Consider the following 18,598-nt stretch of genomic DNA (forward strand, 5'->3'; position numbering starts at 1 on the left):
ACGATATAGATATAACTAAATTTAACCGAGAATCTGAAGAGTCAGCACAGAAACGATGAGTCATGCTTAAGTCTAGCACTTAAAGCAGCAGAACAGAGAGGAGAGAGGCATTTCTCAGTTCTCACAACCAAGATGCAGCGGGCTCCTCCCAGGCTTCCACACCTTTCTGTGGCTCTGTGCCCTTCCCTCCCTGCATCTTCTGGTCTCCTAACACTGCTGCACATCTTGTGCCCTGTGCACAACCCTGATGCCAGGCCAGCCTGTGACTCAGTCCTCTGCTCTGCAGAGTTCCTGGGTCCCTTTGCTTCCTCCTCACTGTGTCTTACCTCCATTACTTTCTGTAACTCTGGTTGTCTTACACTTCTGGGTATTCTCTCTTTTTTCCTCCTCCTCCTCCTCCTCCTCCTCCTCCTCCTCCTCCTCCTCCTCCCTCTTCCTCCTCCTCCCTCTTCCCCCTCTTCCTCTTCCTCCTCCCTCTTCCTCCTCCTCCTTCCTCCTCCTCCTTCCTCTTCCTCCTCCTCCTTCCTCTTCCTCTTCCTCCTCCTCCTCCTCCTCCTCCTCCTCTTCTTCTTCTTCTTCTTCTTCTTTCTTCTCATTCTTCTTTCTCCTTCTTTCTCCTTCTTCTTTCTCCTTCTCCTTCTCCTTTTCTCCTTCACCATAGTTTGTTCTTCATTTTATTTTCTCCCTTTAAACAATTCTTTATGACTACAATACAGCCACACTAGAACTTAATGGAAAACAAACAAGACATATAGCCACAGATGTGTTTTAGAATAAATTTTTAATATATTTATTTATATTAAAAGGGAATGAAAACAGAACATAAAGTTTATAGAGAAATAAATGATACAATTATGCTTGGAGGTGCATGCCTGTAATCCCAGCCCTCAGGAAGCTAAGGAAGAATCATTTTGAGTTCAAGGCTAGTTTGGGCTAAACAACTAAGATCCTGTGTCAAAATCCAAACCAAACAAAGCTAAGACAACAAAAAGCCTGTTTCAGAAATCACTAAGATTCAACTACTGTCATATTTTGGGTGAAAAATAGTTTTTTAAATTAATTTTTGATTTATTTATTTTACCCTATGTATGAGTGTTTTATCTGCATGCATATATTTGTGCCATGTGTGCATAGTGCTCTCAGAGTCTAGAAGAAGGCATTAGGTCCACTGGAATGGGAGTTACAGGTGGTTGTTTCTACCATTTGGGTGTTGAAAACAGAATCTGAGTTCTCTGCCAGAGGAGACCATCTCTCTGGCCCCTGAAATGTAATATTTTTATTAAACTTCAATAATTTTAAAACAGAAAAGCAACCATTCATGTCAAAAGGAAGAGGGAAAAAAATCAGGAGAGAAGTCAGGAATATATAAGACAAAGCAAAACCTATTTAGAAGAAAATAAAGCTAAAACATTGATTAACAAAGCCCATGGTTTCTTTGGGCATCGAAGTGTATAAATACCTAATAATTCTGACTGAGAAGTGAGAAAACTCAAATGACGTAGGGGTAAGAATTGTTACTGTGCACTGTGCAAGCTGTCTGCTTCCTTCTGTCTTTTCACTTGACACTCACTGGGCTGCCCCCGAGCTGGAGAAGGTGTCTGTAGGAAGCAGAGGCATCCCAAAATGGAAGGGAGTGGGTGCGGGCTCAGATAGGAGTTACTGGACAGCACTTAAGGCAATGCCATGGGCAAAATCAGCACATTGAAAGTGTCTGCCACTAAAACTTTCGTGAAGTCTAAGCTGATTATTGTACACATGCTAGAATATTTCAGACTGGACAACATTGGATATGCTGTGACTATCAAAATATTAAGTGCTTGTGCCTCCTGAACCGGACTGATAGGCACAATGGTTGCAGTTGTCCGGCTGCGTTTGTCTCAAGGCGGACTTATTTGGGGAAGGCATATGCCACTGCTTCTTTGACATCCTAAAGCTGCTTCCTCTGTTTCTCTAAATTGCCCTCCCATGGGTCATCTTAGAGGCAACTCTGCCATAGGTAGCATCTCAGTGAATCTTCAGTAACTAAGAGTCTTGGGAAAAAAAAGAATCAAGGGACTTTTCAACAAACGTATACATTACATCAAGCAAGCCAAGCCTCAGTTGCTACAGACTGTTGGCTCCTAAATTGAACACGTGATCGATCTGGAATGGTAAATAAAACCAAGTCCTTTTACACACAGCATCACAATACCGGAACTTCACAAACTACATAAGCTAATGATCACAGAATCCTGTTCATTTCTCTGTTTTATTTTTATCCTTTTTGGAATAGGAACATCTCGTCAAGAGTAGATGCTCATTTTCTCTGTAGACTCAGCACAGAAATTCTTCACCCACTGGGAAATGAGGTTTAGTTGACCTAACCGTGACCTTTGGCTGAAGCTCCAAAAATGTTACTACTTGTAGCACACGTGATTAAAGATTACAAGATTTTGTAAATATGAAAATTTAAGAATTGCCTCTAATTGTCTATGTATTTTAGATGAAGTTGTTTATACTAGTGACCCATTGAAGCTTTAAGTTCTTCAGGATATCTGTTTTTGTGCTCAAACCCCAAGCATCAGGCAACTGGGATGGACCATGGCTTGCAGCATTTAGAATCCGTTTTTGGAACCTAAAAAGAAAGTTGGGGGAAAAAAAGGTGAAAGAATTGTTTAAAAGCAAAAGAGAAAAAAAAATATAAAATGACCCATAAAACCAACAGATGGCAAAAGTAGTTTCCTTTTCAGAAAACATATAACCTATTTATTCATCAAATTTATTTGCTTAATTTGCATAGATTTTTTCTTTCCCAATAGGAATTAGGTAATTTCAGATAAATAAAAATATCTAATTCCTTGGCATAGTAAGACAAAATGCACACAATACTGGCTCAGCTGAAAAGGACTAACAAAGTGTTCTTAAATACAACGGCAAGCATGGGGTATCCATGCGTTCAAGTAATGGACGAGACCTCTCTCCACAGCTAATCTGTCGGGCCCTTTGATTTTAGTGTGATGAGGTCCTAACCCTGGCAAACTCTAACTGGCCCAGACACAAGACTTCTTCTGTGTAAGGAAACGTTCACCAAAACTGAAACAGAAAAGAAACCGGGAGGCAGAAATGCTCTCTGGGAGAGTTACGTTCATCGCCTTTGTGAGCAGTAGAGAGCCTGTCCAAAGCTAGCATGCAAAACTGAAGCACTTGATCATAGAATTTCACGATGCCCCCCAACCCTGAAAGATTTTTGCAAGTTCAATATTGGCCTTTTTTCTTGGGTGATTTATTTTTTAGCTTAAGGAAGCTAAAAGAAACAAAAACAAAAACAAACAAAAACCCGTTTTACATTAAAAAGTCACCTTTTTTTGGTTTAAAAAAGATGTAATCTTTAATAATAAGCACCTACTGTCAAACAGAAGTGGAAGGAGGAAAGATTAAACATATAGTAAGAGAGAAGGCTGACCACAGAAAGAAATGGAATGTCTACTTAGATTGTCAGGTGATTTCTTTTTTTTTTTTTTTTTTGGTTCTTTTTTTTTTTTCAGAGCTGGGGACCGAACCCAGGGCCTTGCGCTTCCTAGGCAAGCGCTCTACCACTGAGCTAAATCCCCAACCAGGTGATTTCTTAAAAAACCTTTTACCTACATAAAAAAAAAAGGATGGGTAGATGGACTTCATTAAATTCAGTCAAAACTGACCAGAGAAGTGACTTCATACTTATTCCACAAAGTAATATTTCCCACACATTCTTTCAAAAGCAGCAGCTGATGTGGCATAACTAATTTAAAGGCTGTTTTATTTTTTAAACGTTTCCTTCATGTGTCACGCAAGGAAGTAAGACAGAATGGCGATCCCGAGCCATGGGTTGGTAGATTGACAGAGGAAGGCGAGAGGTGAGTAGATGCTGGATGATGTTGGGCGGAGAGCGATGGGTAACAGGCGTGAATGAAAGATGACAATGCCCTCGGAGCAGCTCACAACAGCAGAACTTTCCATGTGTGCTGCCCCAGGGAGCATGACGGGAGAAGTTTGATTCCCACTTCACACCACTTGATGCTTTCAAGTTGGAGGGGTGAGTTCTAGTTTTGCAAATTCGTGTTGTGCTGATTTGGAAAGTGAGGGGGATTTGATTGGGACGCTTGTTTTTCACGACTGTAAAACACACAGATCTGCTATAGGGCTCGTTCAGTGTTTGGGAGTAAGTAATTCTAGCAAAGCATTCAGGCATGGTGCAGCCGGGCCCTGGGCCTCTCTGAATGCACCTCTTCATCTGCTCCTAGGTTCAGCCTTCCTGCCCTGTAAAAGACACCTTGAAAGCAGCACGGTCGGTCCTTTCGCAGTAGCAAATACTCTGTCCTCACCCGGGAGGCCTACTGCGGGTGACAGGGTTCTCAACAAACGCTGTTGTTCTATCTCCAAGATAACACAGTTTCATCACTGCTTTTGGAAAAGCAGGACTTTGAGTCAGTGGAATCTACCTGCGCAGAGCAAGCACTATTTAGACATGAGTTGCCACAAAGCCAACCCCACCCTTGTTGGTATTTGCATTATGTTAAAACACAGATTTCTATGAGATTTACCCAGGACCATGTCATGTTGATCCATCCCTGTCCCCCGCCCTCCAGGTGAGTGAAAAACCAAGTTAGCGAAACTGTTTTGGGTGAGTCCTTAGTTTCCCCTCCCCCTCTTCCCTCTTCCCCCTCCTTTCCCCTTCTCCCCTCACCCAACTTCCTTTGACAAGTGCTTGTCATGTAGCCCAGGATAGCCTGGGCCTCATTATGTGGTTTAAATCGGCCTTTAACTCCTGACCATCATCTTGCCTGAGGGTTAGGGACAAACATGTCTTGTGACTTTCCCTGCCCACAAAGGCCCTGCCCCACCCTTGTTGTAATACCGTGGAAGGGAGCATGGGGCAGAGATGGAAAGAGACAGGAGAGAGGACTTTCTATCTCCACTCGGCCCTGGCACTGCTGGATTCGGGGGTGAGGCAGGGAGAGGCATGGTCTCTTGGGGCCTGGAGCAAGCACCTTCATCTGTGAGGGTTTATGAGGGTGTGGTTCTCAGGCCGGCAGGATTGTTCTGTTCTGTGTTTGGGAAGGTTCTTGGCTCCCTGGAGGTGTGCTCGTGTCCAGTGTGCACAGGGTGTGGGGACCTCTGTGCCAAAGTACTGAGCCTGGCATCCCCACCTCCCCCCGACCCACCCACCCCTGCCTCAGACCTACCTGCCCATCTGCTGTCCCCATCAAGCCCCTTTGACTCAATCTGACTCATTCCATTCTCCCCTCCCTTTTCTCTATTTTCTTCCCTCAGGCAAATGATCGACTTTCACGATTCTAATTACTACTTTGAACTAATGACTCATAAATCTGTCTGGAATTCTGCCCTCTTGTCAAATCTGGGCTAGTTAGCTTGTTGGCAAAATTCTTTGGCTGACTGGCTACCCCAAAGTCTAAAAGTGAACTTGGAAGGATTTCCTCTGCTGCCTACTGAGGTGAGAGGCAGCCCAGTCCTGCCACTCACCCGGAGCACAACTGTAGACCTAGCCTGGATTCTCGGCTGCCATTCCTTCCTTGAATGGCAGGTTTGCATGACCCTCCCGCCTTACCTTCAAATGCCATTAACTTTGTCATGCTCACGACTCTGTCACCTCTTGACTACATCATAGCTTCCTGCCTCCCTTCTCAGGCTAATTCATGGTATAGCATCTATCAGGTTGCTTAGGTGAGCATCTCATTCTCACCGTCACATGACCTTCAAAGTCCGCCTGCCCTCAGGATAGAACCCACTTTACATTTACGACTCTGTGTTCTAGTTCAGGCTTGCATCCCAGTTTATGCTCCAGATTTCCCTCTGCTTAGTGTCCCATCCGGGAAACCCACATTATCTGTGTTCTGAGACCTTCCTGGTGCTTTTCTCCTATGCCCTGTATTTGCTTTAATTTTCCCTCTACCTGGAATTCCTGTTCCTTCTGCCTGTATGTCTAGGTTTCATCCATTAGCCAGATGTTATCTGTCACCTTCTGTAGGTCTGTCACTTGCCTTGTCTGGTCTGTACTTTCTTCTTGCTCCACTCTCACTTAAAACATATATCATTAGATTCTAAGTCCCATGAGATGGATTTTTCGTTACGTACTTATTTTTGTCAATACCTGCTCACGATTGTTAAATAAAATGTGAATGTGTATCTCACTGTGCCGTTCTCTCTTTACTCCTGGAGAGGAATGAGTCTAATAGTTTAAATATGCATGCACACACAGGAACATGGACACCACACACACACACACACACACACACACACACACACACACACACACTTGTATGCCCTTACATCACAATCTGTGACTAACTTGGTGCACCTCTAGTAGAGAGTGTACTAAACATCCTTCATATTCATTTTAGAATCTGTCTTCAATAGTTTGGGTATGTTCAAGCCTGGTGGCATAGGGACATTTTAGCTGACATCATATTTGGATAATTGGTCAGTATTTATATAACATCCTTGCTAAACCCACACACCTGCTCCTGCTTGCCACTGTGACTCAGTCAGAATCCCTCCTTTACTCAGTTCTCCATTGTGATGGTGAGGTTAAGAAGATCAGAAAACGTAAGGCTAAGAACTAGGGCCTATTTGGGAACGCAGTAAGAGTAATGGTCCTCACTAACACTTGCTCATATGAGCTACACCAGTGATAAACACTTTTAAACCCAAGTTCATTTCCTTCTCATAGGGATATAAGCAAGTGGGTGGTTTTTCTCACTTTTAAAGACACAGTGAGTGGTCGAGCTGGGATTTGAGCCCAACTGTCTGATTTCATAACCAGTAACTCCGATCTTTTCTAATTGGTTATTTGGTAAGGTTCAATGATAGAAGCAAGAGAAACAAAACACTGCCAGCTCTATCGGAGTCCGCCATCCAGCTGGAGACAAAGGGCTAGAAAACACCGTGGAGGAGTGAATAGCTCACAGGGCTGTGCTCCGCCTCAGTGTGTAGTCTCTGGCGATGGAGGGTTTGTGTAGAAGTCACTTGTTTCCATGCCTATCTCTTCATAGTCTTTGGACTCGTCGGGGGAATGAGCGAGTCTTCTCTACTGTGCTTCTGTCTCAGTCTAATGCCTTGCTGCACATGTGAGAACCTGGAAATGGAGCTCTTGAGCTGAGCCAATCCTGTAAACGGGGTGGGGTGGTGGTGGGAGTAGTGCTTTCCCAGAAGACAATAAAATGCTGCAAGGTCAGTGTGGGTGGAGTCACCCGAAGGGATCTTGGAGTAAGACAGCTCCAGGGGTGTGGAACACTTTCTGTTCCCCCCTCCTTTAATTTCCTCATGATAATTTATTATTTTTAAAGCAATTAAAACTTGAGCTCCTTCCCTGGTTCCCTACAGCCTCCAAATCTCTCAGTGTTGCTTTTTGCTCAAGTCAACATGCAAAAGGGACTGGGCACGGAAGCAGCAGCAGTCTCATAGAGAGCTACAAGTGGAAGCCACTCATGTTCTTAAAATTTCTAGTACTGAGTCAAGTGTGGTAGTTCATACCTTATATACTTTTTAACCCAGTACTGGGGAGGCAGAGGCAGTATTCTGAGCCTGAATGTAGCTTGGTCTATATAATGAGTTCCAGTACAACCAGGGCTATGTGGAGAGACCCTGTCCCTCCACACTAACCCCCCTAGCCCCCCCGCTGTGAAAAATAAAAGGTAAAACATTTCTAGCACTCATATTTCCAATAGCCTTGGCTGCTATAGTTTTACATGTGACCGTTCCCCAAATTTTTATGTGTTGGAAGCTTGGACCCCAGTGTTGGGGTGGGATATGGTGAAGCCTGGGGAGGGGGCTTGATTGGAAGACCTTAAGCCGTATGAGGATATGCATGTAAAGTTAATTTACATTATAGTTAATCTCAGCCCAACACACCAAGACATTCCCATTCCTATCAGATTAGTACAGAAGTGTTAATCAAGCATTTTACAGTCTAGCCTGACGTCTTTCAAAGGAAGTGTGAATTCAGCACACACGTGCATTGCAATGAGCTAAGCTAATATCTGGGCTGCACGTGACTATAGCTGTAGTACCAGGCTCTGCCTCGCTCAGGAAATGATACCGAGTAGCCCTTCTCCTGAGTAAGTGGTGAAGAAGGTAGATTATGACAGAAGATTGCAGCACTCTTGAAAAGCAACAGTCTCCTGCAGCTCTCCACGATCCCTTCTATAAATATGAGAAAATCCCATAACTTCCTACTCAAAAATTCACACCAGCAACCTCCATTTTCCACAAGAAGACATCCTGCTTGTGGGGTTGGTGAATTTACTTTTGAATTGACACGTGTCCTGTGTCCCTGCACTGAGAACCACAAAAAAGGGGTGCAGACATTCACAGACAAGATGGAGGTCGTCCCATACCAGGTTTGTAAACTGGTCCTCACAGGCCATTCGAATTACTTCTGCTGTGGCAGGGCTGTTTATGGCCAAAATCGGGGGCAGGCCTCTCTCCTTGCGGGCGGCGGCCACGGCAGCAGCAATAGCGAAGAACACAGAAGAACCTAGAAACATTCCAGCTTCACCAAGGCCCTGGGGGTGTTGGGAGGGAAGACAAAATAAGAAGTCTTTTAGAAACCTGGATCTGGACAGGGACAGAGACATGAGGGCTGGGGAATTGGCCTGAGCTGACGCGGTGACTCTGAAGAGGTTCCCTCCTTTTGGTTCGTGTTTCCTTGCAGCAATCTTGCTGGTTGGTGGGTAGGCCCTCTGACAGATTAAGGACTGTTTGCTTAGCTGTCCCCAGCACCTGAGCCAGCAGGGGTACAGTTAATGCTTGTTCCACAAGTCCACCAAGGATGCAGCATGTATTTTCTTGGTTGCTTCTTGCTTTTTCCAAATCACGGCCTACTTGGGATCATTCTTCTCTGAAGATGGCAGTCTTTCCAACCACCCTCAGGATCCATCCCAGAAGAGCCTAAACTCTGCTACAGGGCCAGTTTCTGTTTGTTTAGGAAGGTGGTTGGACCTCAAAGGAACTCAAATTCTGGTGGAAGATTGGCCAAGGTAGTAATCCTGATGCTGGTTACACTTGGCAAACAATGAGAACCAGGCCAAGCCTGGCATGCCCATGCCCAAGGGGACCATGTGGTTTCAGCCGAAGCTACCTACTGTGCCAACAGGGCTTTTAAGGGATGAGGATGGTATAGAAATACCTTGATTAATGGCTGACGATCTTGGTGGGGCCTATACCAAGGATTTACCCTTCTTAGTCTGAATTAACTCGGCGGCAAGGGTCAAGGGCTTTCTCAAGATATAGAGGGTACTATAAAGAGTTAAAGTTTCATCAAGGCACACCAGCAAGCCCTGATGGATTCCATGGAAGATGGTGTCTGCCATTGAAAGTCTATGACTTAGAAGTCTCCTGGGGTAAAACTCAAGCATCCTTTACCACTGTGCTTGACACAACACTCCTACTCCTGTCCTGAATGGAAGCCACTGTCTTGTATGCCGTGGGGTATTCTGACTGCCTGTACAGGCTGACTCAGGTACCAGACTGCAAAGGTGGGGGGTAACTGAACCCTGATGGGCGTAGGCAGCCTTCCACTCATGGCTAGAGATGAGGGGACCAGAACCTGTATAGACAGCTCTGACTGAATATGCAGGTAGGAGATAGATACCCAAGGAAGTGAGTGAACACCAAAAATAAAATGTACGTGGAGACAGGACAATTGTGGTCCCCTGCATGGCCTGAGAAGGCAGAGATGGCTCTTACTGAAAAGATGCCATATGAGGTGAGAGGGTACTCGCCAGGTGAGAAAGGAAAGATGAGTCCCAGGTAATGTGTAAGTTCGTGCATGAGCTTGAAGGGCTCAGGGCACCCATGTATTTATTTAAATACTAATATAGACATCTCTGGGAAAGTTCATTGCAGATGTGATTAGCATTGGCTTTAAGCTATTACTAGCTTTGATGATATGTGTGAAGTCTCTAAGAGCACAACAAGTTTCTCCCAGGAAGGAGGAGTGATTCTGCCTCAGGGCCTCAGTACAGAAACCCTGCCTGACTTTCTAGCCTGCTGCCCCACTGCTCTAGATCTTAAATTTGTCAGTTCTATAACTATGTGAGCCAATTCCTTAAAATAAATCTGTGTGTACCTGTACAGATGTACATACACATATATGTATAGATTCACATGCAAATAAACATACATATGCATGCGTATGTATATAACACACATATAACATATGCAAGTGTGTATATCCACAATACCCAGATAGAGCCTATTGGTTGTTTGTCTAGAGAACGCTGACACAGGTGCTATTCAAAGGTATCAGGAAGAGAAGAGCTGGCTAAATTCAAAGGAGTGAAAAGAGCTTTGTGGCTCAGAAAGGATGGTACGAGGCGTCTCGGGGGTGATTGCCAGGCAGACTATGCAGGGCTCTGGGAGCCATGTTAAGAGCTGTATCTTATTATCAACTCAAGGGAAGCCACCAAAGGATTTTTACTATGAATCTCATGACTTTCTTTCTAGTCTTATACTCTGTGGTTAATTCGTTATCTTAACAGATCAAATATCTCATATAATAATGCCGAAGAATTTCTTCAAGCAGCGACTAATGCTGAAGACTGGAAGGGTAGAGGAACCTCAGGAGAATGAGGATCCAGGGCCTTTGAAGAAGTGATTGAGTTGCTCATTGCCCCACCTATTCTTGTCCAGCCAGGTCTTCAGGCTGCCTCATCAATAGTTGAGTCTCCTTGGCAACAGAAGCCAACAGGTTCTCATGCTATAAACCCTTTGCCCTTGATGGGCCAAGAGGGATTGAGATGGGCAAAAGGGATCTTGTGGCTGTGTTTCTACACAGTCATGACTGAACAGATGATGAGGGCATGTTATGAGAAATGTGTCATTGAATAATTTTATCATTCCTCAGCTGCACAAGAGGACAGTTACAAGGTCACCAAGCCATAGAGCGTGACACGTTTGCCTTTGCATAGGTGGTCTGTCATTGCATCAAATGTCATCACACGGCCGGTGACACTCCTTCACAGGGCTGGTGAGCATTCCCACGTGTGTTAGACTACGTATGCCTTCCAGCAACTGGGGGGGTGAGTGTCCTGCCCAGGCTTACTTGGCTTCGGTGGCAGAAGTGGGATCAGGTGGAGGTATCCGTGTTTTGACAACATGACGTAACCTCCACACCTCAGCAGGCTGCTTCTGAGAAAGGAGAGTGTCTAGGCCAAGGGCAGAGGGATTAACATCAAAACCAACCAAGAGTCTACGTAATCCTCCAGAAACCTAAGAATACCAGGCTCTAGAGGTAATTTGGCATTGGGAATCTACTCAAACTCCCAGAGACTGGCAGTGTGAGCTAGACCTTAATTTATGAGGAGAGACTAGAGTATATACACAGTGTTGGGCTGGTGACTTCCCGCCATCAAATCCACAAGGGAAACAGCTCAAAGGTTCCTTGAGAGGCTTAAGTCAGCCAGGAATCTATAAATGACAGTCCATTATGACCATGGGGAATACCTGGACGGACAATGCCATCACCTTGGCCCCAGAGATCGGGTCTTTCATGCTTAAGGCTAAAGTGGCATCTTCAGGTGTTTGCAGGTATCTGATGAGTGAATGGGAGAGTGAATGCCTGTTAAAGCTGAGTATCCTTAGCCTTTCTTTGCATTTCTACAAAGCCTGCACTTCCCTTGTCACATCTGAGATATGGACACTGGGACTCAGGTAACTTAAGACAGATGAAACTAGGCCACTCTCCCAAACTTTATACCAAGCCCTGCTGTAGTTAGTATCAGTTTCTCCCACACAATGGTGTGTTTCCTGGTTACTGTTGTTTGAACATGTCTGCCTAAACTCAGGTGCTGACAACTTATTCTCTATACATGGCGAGGTATGACATTTAGGAGATGGTTAGGTCGTTAGGGCTCCACCTTTGAGAATGAATTAGTGTTATTGCAGGTGTGAGCATGATAGAGAGGCAAGCTCGACCTTTTTCTCAGAATCAATATGCTGTATCTTCTGCCGTGGTATAAAGCAGCAAGAAGTCACCACCAGGTGTGGCTTGTTAATTTTGGACCTTGCCACCTTTGAGATGCAAAAGAGTTTCTTCTAAGTCACTCAGCCTCTAGTATTACGGTATAGCAATGCAAAACAGATTAAGCCACCAACTCCTGGCTTTTCCTGCAGTTCAGGTTACAGGGTGAGTTTCCTACCTCCTGTCCTGCTACTTTGTGTTAAGCAATCTTACAGGTGTCTGCCTGTCCTCATTATGCATTGCTTCCCCGTTGCCTTAGAAGACTTTCCCTCTTCCTTCTGGCTGGGATGAGGAAACTATGTGTCTCCAGTATACACACTTCGGAGTGCAGTCCTACACTGATATGGGCATTTTGATCGATGGTGGACAGGATATGCAACAATGGTCCCGCATGTCTATAAGGGAACGCAAGAATGTTTATTGTCTAGAGACATCGCGGCCATGTGACGCCATTGCACCATACGTTGTCCCAGTGTTTGCTGTGAAGATGCTGATCTAGACAGAATACTGCCCCGTCAGTTGTAAAGCAGCACGGCAGTCTAAGAGCAGTACAAGCACACGGAGAACGTGGTACTCAGTAATGAACAACTGTGCTTTGGCTTGGTTTGCCATGCTTTGTTGCTATCTTAGAATACACATATGTTTGTTTTAAAAAGCTGACTGTAAAACAGAATACCATGTCCCATTGGCAGCAGCTTCACACAGTTTGTGTTCCTGTGTGTCCCACATACACACAGGGCCCATGTTAAGTGACTGGTGCATAGCATTTAAGTTTGTTATATATGTTATATTATTCCTATGGAAGCTCTGGAGATCACCCCAGACATGTGCTGAGACCTACAAACTCAGAGGACAAATGCCTCTCAGGGCCTAGCATTGTGGCTAAAGGACAGACAGGCAAGCCAAATCCCTCAAATGAGGTTCCCTCTTCTCACCTATAACACAAACCCAATGGGAAGAGTGCAAGGTGGGGGAGGAGGAGGAAGCTAGGAGACAGAGATGATAGTGTTCTGGGTCAAGAGGTATCTTCTAACCTACACTTGCCTTGGCTGAAAATAAACACCTGAACAGGTAGACCATAGGGAGAATTGTGAAATGTCATTGGCCTTCTCCCTATGAGTGTGAAACCGTTCAAGGTGACAGTCCCTTAAGTTTGGCAACAAGATAGATTATTCCAGGATTACAAGAGTATCAGCACCCAGGGAGGGGGCAGTATATCACTGCTAATGTCCTTATGAGGGTACAGAACAGGTGCATTCTCTTGGGAAGAGGATGAGCAAAGATCACGTTCATGGACACGAGCAGAGCCTGCAACGGCTCAGCCCTGTAATACACACACACACACACACACACACACACACACACACACACACACACACACACACACACACTTTTACAGGATGTTGCCTTGCCCAGGCTTCCTGTCGTCTATTTCACAGAGATTTGGATCTTCCCAAGGCAGATTATTTTGATGTTATGAAAAACGGATTCTGGAAAAATATATTGTGATCTACTTAATTGTAATTTAATGCAGAAAACCCTGTGTGTTGATATAAGCTTCTAGTTCTTGAGCTTTTTATGAAGTCATTGAAATCAAAAGTTTTTCAGTCTGAGACTTACTCTGGAATGGTCTTAAATTCATGACATTTGATAAGGTGGAACAAGGGTGTTACACCTCACTCCACGTTGCTTACAAGACAAATTATACTGAGCCTACCACATCTCACATGAACTATATGTGTGCTATTGCGAACAGTGTCTCACCAGCTTTCCTTGTATTATAAACCATGGAGATATCTACAGGTCATATTTTTCTAGTAGTATATATAAGTGATGGGTATATGCACGTATGACATCTAAGAAATGAATCCTTTTCCTTGTTGTCTAAAACATTTTGATATTTTCTTTTATTAAACTTCATTAAATTGGTGATTTGTGATTTAGTAGATTAATTTTATGATGCTCTTGTTGGTTGTTCACAATATTGCAGATACTCTGTGTGTGTGTGTGTGTGTGTGTGTGTGTGTGTGTGTGTGTGTGTTTGGATAGAGAATAACAAAACTCAGTTCAACCTGTCTAACATTAGTAGATGTTTCTCATGTTTAGCCTCTGCTTTGGGACTGAAAGATACAGGTGAGGAGATAGCTTTGTTTCCAAAGTGCTTACAAGGTAAGTTACTTACTGGTGAACAAAGGTTATGTGGGAAACACCAGTAGAATGACATTTAAAGCTGGGCAGAGAAAGGGATGCCATCAGTAAGAAAAAGCAGAAGGAGTGGGAAATGATTTGTGATCCAAGGAGACAGAGAGAGAGGGGTCAATAGGAGAAATCCAATGAGAAGTCAGTGGGGATAAGAGATAAAAAGGTCTCTCACTGTATCCAGAGCGCTGAGGTCTCTGGGGACAGTTGTTTAAAGAGCATGGAGAGATTGGGAGGCAGATCACAGAGTTGAGAAGCGAGCAGGTTGTATGCTCTATTAACACACTTAAATCGGATGTGATCCGGGGCAGGTGTGTAAGGTTGACTGCAGTTCGGAACTACACCTTGGCCTATTTGCATTGAACATTTCGTCCCATCCATCCTTTCAGGGCTTCTGCACATTGCAAACAGTGACCATTCTCCAGCCCTGTAGCTGGGAAGCATCAGCATTACTGTTCAAAGCAGGATGCTGACCCAGCCCTTTTTCTTTTGTGACACTGGGGATAGGATGTGGGAGCTCGCGGATGCCAGTCAAGTGCTCCACCACCCAGCTACATCATCATTCCTCAATCCATCTTCCTCGGCTAATCATCCGGGACATGTACATACGGTAAACAGAATGAAGCCTGACCATATATACTTACCTTAGAAGAGTAGATGGCTTTGGGGTTTTGGGTTGGTGTCAACAGTGATACATGGAATTCTTCTGGGATGTCGCTAACTGATGCTATTTTGTACTGGTGTGGACCACGGGTGTATAGGACTCCTTCAGGGGAATATTTCAGTTCCTCTAGAGTATAAAGTCCAAGACCTTGAACAAATGCCCCTTCGATCTGAGACAAAGAAAGGAATGAATGTCACCTTTAAAATTATGTGCTGACTTTCCAAGTACCAGCAAAGACTGTCGTCTTTCTTTTACATGAAGACTCCCTTTGGAGTCTAGGTTTCTTAGCTCCCTATGTTCTACCTGCAGATGTGAACAATGGCTATCAAAACCCCTGGATAGATTTCCAGAAACTATCAGGACTTGTTACAAAGAACAATGATGCTTATTAATGGTCGGATGAGTCATTTGCTTAGAAGTGATTTTAGAGACAGATGTCTGAGGTCCCTGGGGTCCATCGCTTGTAACAAGTTATTCATACCCCCAATCTTTCAGTGGATAGAAAGACAGCTCTTTTTCTAGTTACTAAAGTGTCCATTCCAAGGATGGTAACAAGATCTTGGATCTTCTCTTTCTCGGGAGAGAGGTTCTCAGTATGTATCGTTAGCAATGGGTTTGTATCCCACAGTCTGAGCTCTTTCTGCCTCATTTCAAAGTCTAAATCCTAACACCATCTGTTTACTGTTTCTTAGTTCAATAGCTATTTGAGTTGATTCTCACTCCATAAAAATGAGAGCCAAAGGCATTTTTTTTCAATTAGTGGTCAATGGAGCAGGGCTCAGCCTATTGTGGGTGGTACCATCCCTGGGCTGGTGGTCCAAGAAACTGTAAGAAAGCAGGCTGAGCAAGCTATGGGAAGCAATCTAGGAAGCAGCACCCTTCCACAGCCTCTGCATCTGCTCCTGTCTACAGGTTCCTGCCCTGCTTGAGTTCCTGTCCTGACTTCCTGTGGTGATGAATAGCAACGTGGAAGTGTAAGCCGAATAAACCCTTTCCTCCCCAACTTGCTTTTCGGTCATGGTGTTTGTACAGGAATAGAAACCCTAACTAAGACACCGCTCTATCTATGAACTAACTAAAGTAGATTTCTACTTGATTTAATTTGTGTTTATACATTCTACTTTTTAATAAGGTGGAAAAAAAGTTTTACTTGTCTTTAGAATATATATATATATATATATATATTTAAAAAAAAAAAAGCAAAAAATGAGAGTCAAGGGAAGAACAGTGTTTTCCAGAGGACCTAGGTTTGATTCCCAGCACCCACATGTAGTTCACAACTTCTGTAATGCCAGTTCCAGGGGCGCTAATGCTCGCTTTTGGCCTCTGTGGTCCCCAGGCACACACGAGCACAGACATGCATGCAGACAAACACTCATAAAATAAAATTTAATAAGGAAAGGATGTTAGGAACTATAAATGCCTACAAATGTTGCACAGAGAGGGACTGTCAGACATGGAATTTGTTCATGCTGTAATGCACTGAATACTGGGGTTACATTAGAACCATAGTGAATATGTACTCCTGTGGATCTTCCCTGTGGAGTTAAAGCCCCCAACCTTGTCCCTCTCTAGCCCTCCCCCCTCCCATCCAATCATGATCCTGATGTTGATGTGGTTTCAGTTACCCCTCCCCCACCGAGCACTTCCAACTAGATGAATTCTGCTCTGCCCTGAAGCTTAGACCAAACTTTTTGGCCGTTTCACTTGGATCTCTCACAAGCTTCCTGAAGTCAACATACCCAAGTGGTACCTATACTGCCCTCTTTGAAGTGTGTACCCTTTTTATTTGCATTTCTGCCCCTCGGGGCACATTCTTATGTGTAAAACAATGCAAAGAGAAAACAACTTTAGAGAATTGGCAAGCTCTTCACTGATACCCAGAAGACAGAGCCATGCCTTAGAGCCCGTGTCCACGGGGGGAAAATGGGGCTAGTGTTTGAAGTGTTTGCGTATTATCTGGATAACAAGGCACTGCCTACCTGGCCTATGTCCACAGCAGGGTTTATACTGAAAGATCCATCCATGACAATGTCAGTTCTGATGTTCTGTGGAGAAAACACATGGTTGCAGTGTATACTCCATTTTGTAAATAGTAAATGCTTGCTTTGATTAGGGCATAGGTGATTATGAAAAGTCACGACAAAGTTCTGCTGTCCATAAAGGTCATGAAAACACCAAATGTTATTAATTAAGCTGTGTTTCTTGCGATAAACACAAATCAAGGATTATTGATTAAGTGGGTAACCAAAGAGTTGTTGACGTGGAGTCTCCCAGCAGTTTTTAAATTCACAAGTACCTGATATTAGCCCATCCTCCTACAAAACAGAGGTTGTGAAACTTTGTCTTAATCAATCCTAATATCAGACAGCCACTCGAAATAGTTGTCATAGAGATGAAATAATAAAGAGCAGGGTGGCTACAAGGATAAACATATGAAGAAAACCAGGCAGTAAAATTATATACAGAGGTGAGACCATTCCTATAAAATTGCAAAGAAAATATTAAAATTAAATATTTTAAAATACATAGCATGTTATTTTAAAATAGTAATATTGTAGAAAATATTTTATCCCATGTTTTTGTTTTGTTTTGCTTTGTTTGAGACATGTCGTCACAGCGTAGCCCAGACATGCTCGAAACTCTCTGTAGTACAGGCTGGACTCGAACCCACAAACTTCCTGTTCTATCTCCAAGGGCAGGAAAGGGATGCTGCTACACACCTCACTGCTTTTTACTTACTGTGTATGAGGCCTGGGGCTAGTGTTATGTGTCGTGTCTTATTGAACTAGCACCAGTGGCCTCACAGGTGTGTTTTAAATTATTCTTCTACTGCATTGCTTCTTACGCCCCATTCTTTCTTTCTGGTTTCTTTCCAGGACAACTTGTAATTGAGAACCTCTTGTAGCTTTTGCTGGAAAAGTCCATTGGCATCTATATTTCCACAGCAGGTATATTCTATTTTTTTCTCACGATATACTTCTCCTCAGCTCCTAGTCACTAGCTTTTTTTTTTTTTATAGTCTCCTCTTTTTGGGAAAAAAAAAAGTCCAACTAGATACATTTCTTTGAGTATCTTAAACACTCATCTGAATCATTTCCCCACTGAATCCTTCTCATAGAGACAAGATGTGGATTTTTATGGCCTTTGGTTTTTCCCTGTGTGCTTTTAACTTCTGGGTAGCACACTCATCCCTAGCAGGGTCTCTTGTTTTCTCTCTAGCCATTCTGCTCTGATGGTTTTATGGTTGTCACCTTGGTTAGACCAGGTCTTCCATTAGCAGCTTTAGAATTTGTGGTCAAGGGGACAGTACTTCTGTTTAACCACTTCCTGCTTCTAGGTGGCCATTGCAGCTTTCCTGAGACCCCAGAATGATCAGGAAACCTGGGATCACTTTGGCAAGAGTGGAGTTCAGTCCCCTGGCATTGCAGAACTGATTCCTGGCTTCCTTAGACTATTTTTATAGTCTGGTGGCTTTAGCCCCTCATGTCTGTGAGAGCCCTCTCCACAGCTGAGAGAATGAAGTCTTACAGAGTGTGTGTTACTATGTCAGTGTCACTAGGCTAGTGTATGGTGCTGCAGAGCAGGCTACGTCATACTGGATTTCGTACCCCAGGAGAGAGTGTCACTCATGCTCAGTGTGTAGATACTGCAGGGATCTAAACTATTAGGTCAAGTTCCAAATTTCCACAGAGACACCTGCTCGACAGCAGTAGTCCTCATCTATCATACAAAGA

At 43.9% G+C, this 18,598-nt stretch overlaps 1 protein-coding gene across 1 annotated transcript in view; it reads right to left on the reverse strand.

The window, feature by feature from the left end:
* Positions 1–2,036: 2,036 nt before the first annotated feature.
* LOC116898189 (aldehyde oxidase 3) overlaps positions 2,037–18,598 on the reverse strand; it is an 82,693-nt gene continuing 66,131 nt past the window's right edge. Inside the window, exons 32-35 of the mRNA XM_032899553.1 lie at positions 16,844–16,909; positions 14,842–15,030; positions 8,373–8,540; positions 2,037–2,614 (exon numbers count right to left, since the gene is read on the reverse strand). Coding sequence (XP_032755444.1) covers positions 2,561–2,614; positions 8,373–8,540; positions 14,842–15,030; positions 16,844–16,909 — 477 coding nt within the window. The 3' untranslated portion in view covers positions 2,037–2,560. The remainder of the gene's footprint in view (positions 2,615–8,372; positions 8,541–14,841; positions 15,031–16,843; positions 16,910–18,598) is intronic.

This window comes from Rattus rattus, chromosome 4 (genome assembly GCF_011064425.1).
Source record: "Rattus rattus isolate New Zealand chromosome 4, Rrattus_CSIRO_v1, whole genome shotgun sequence".
NCBI lineage: Eukaryota > Metazoa > Chordata > Mammalia > Rodentia > Muridae > Rattus > Rattus rattus.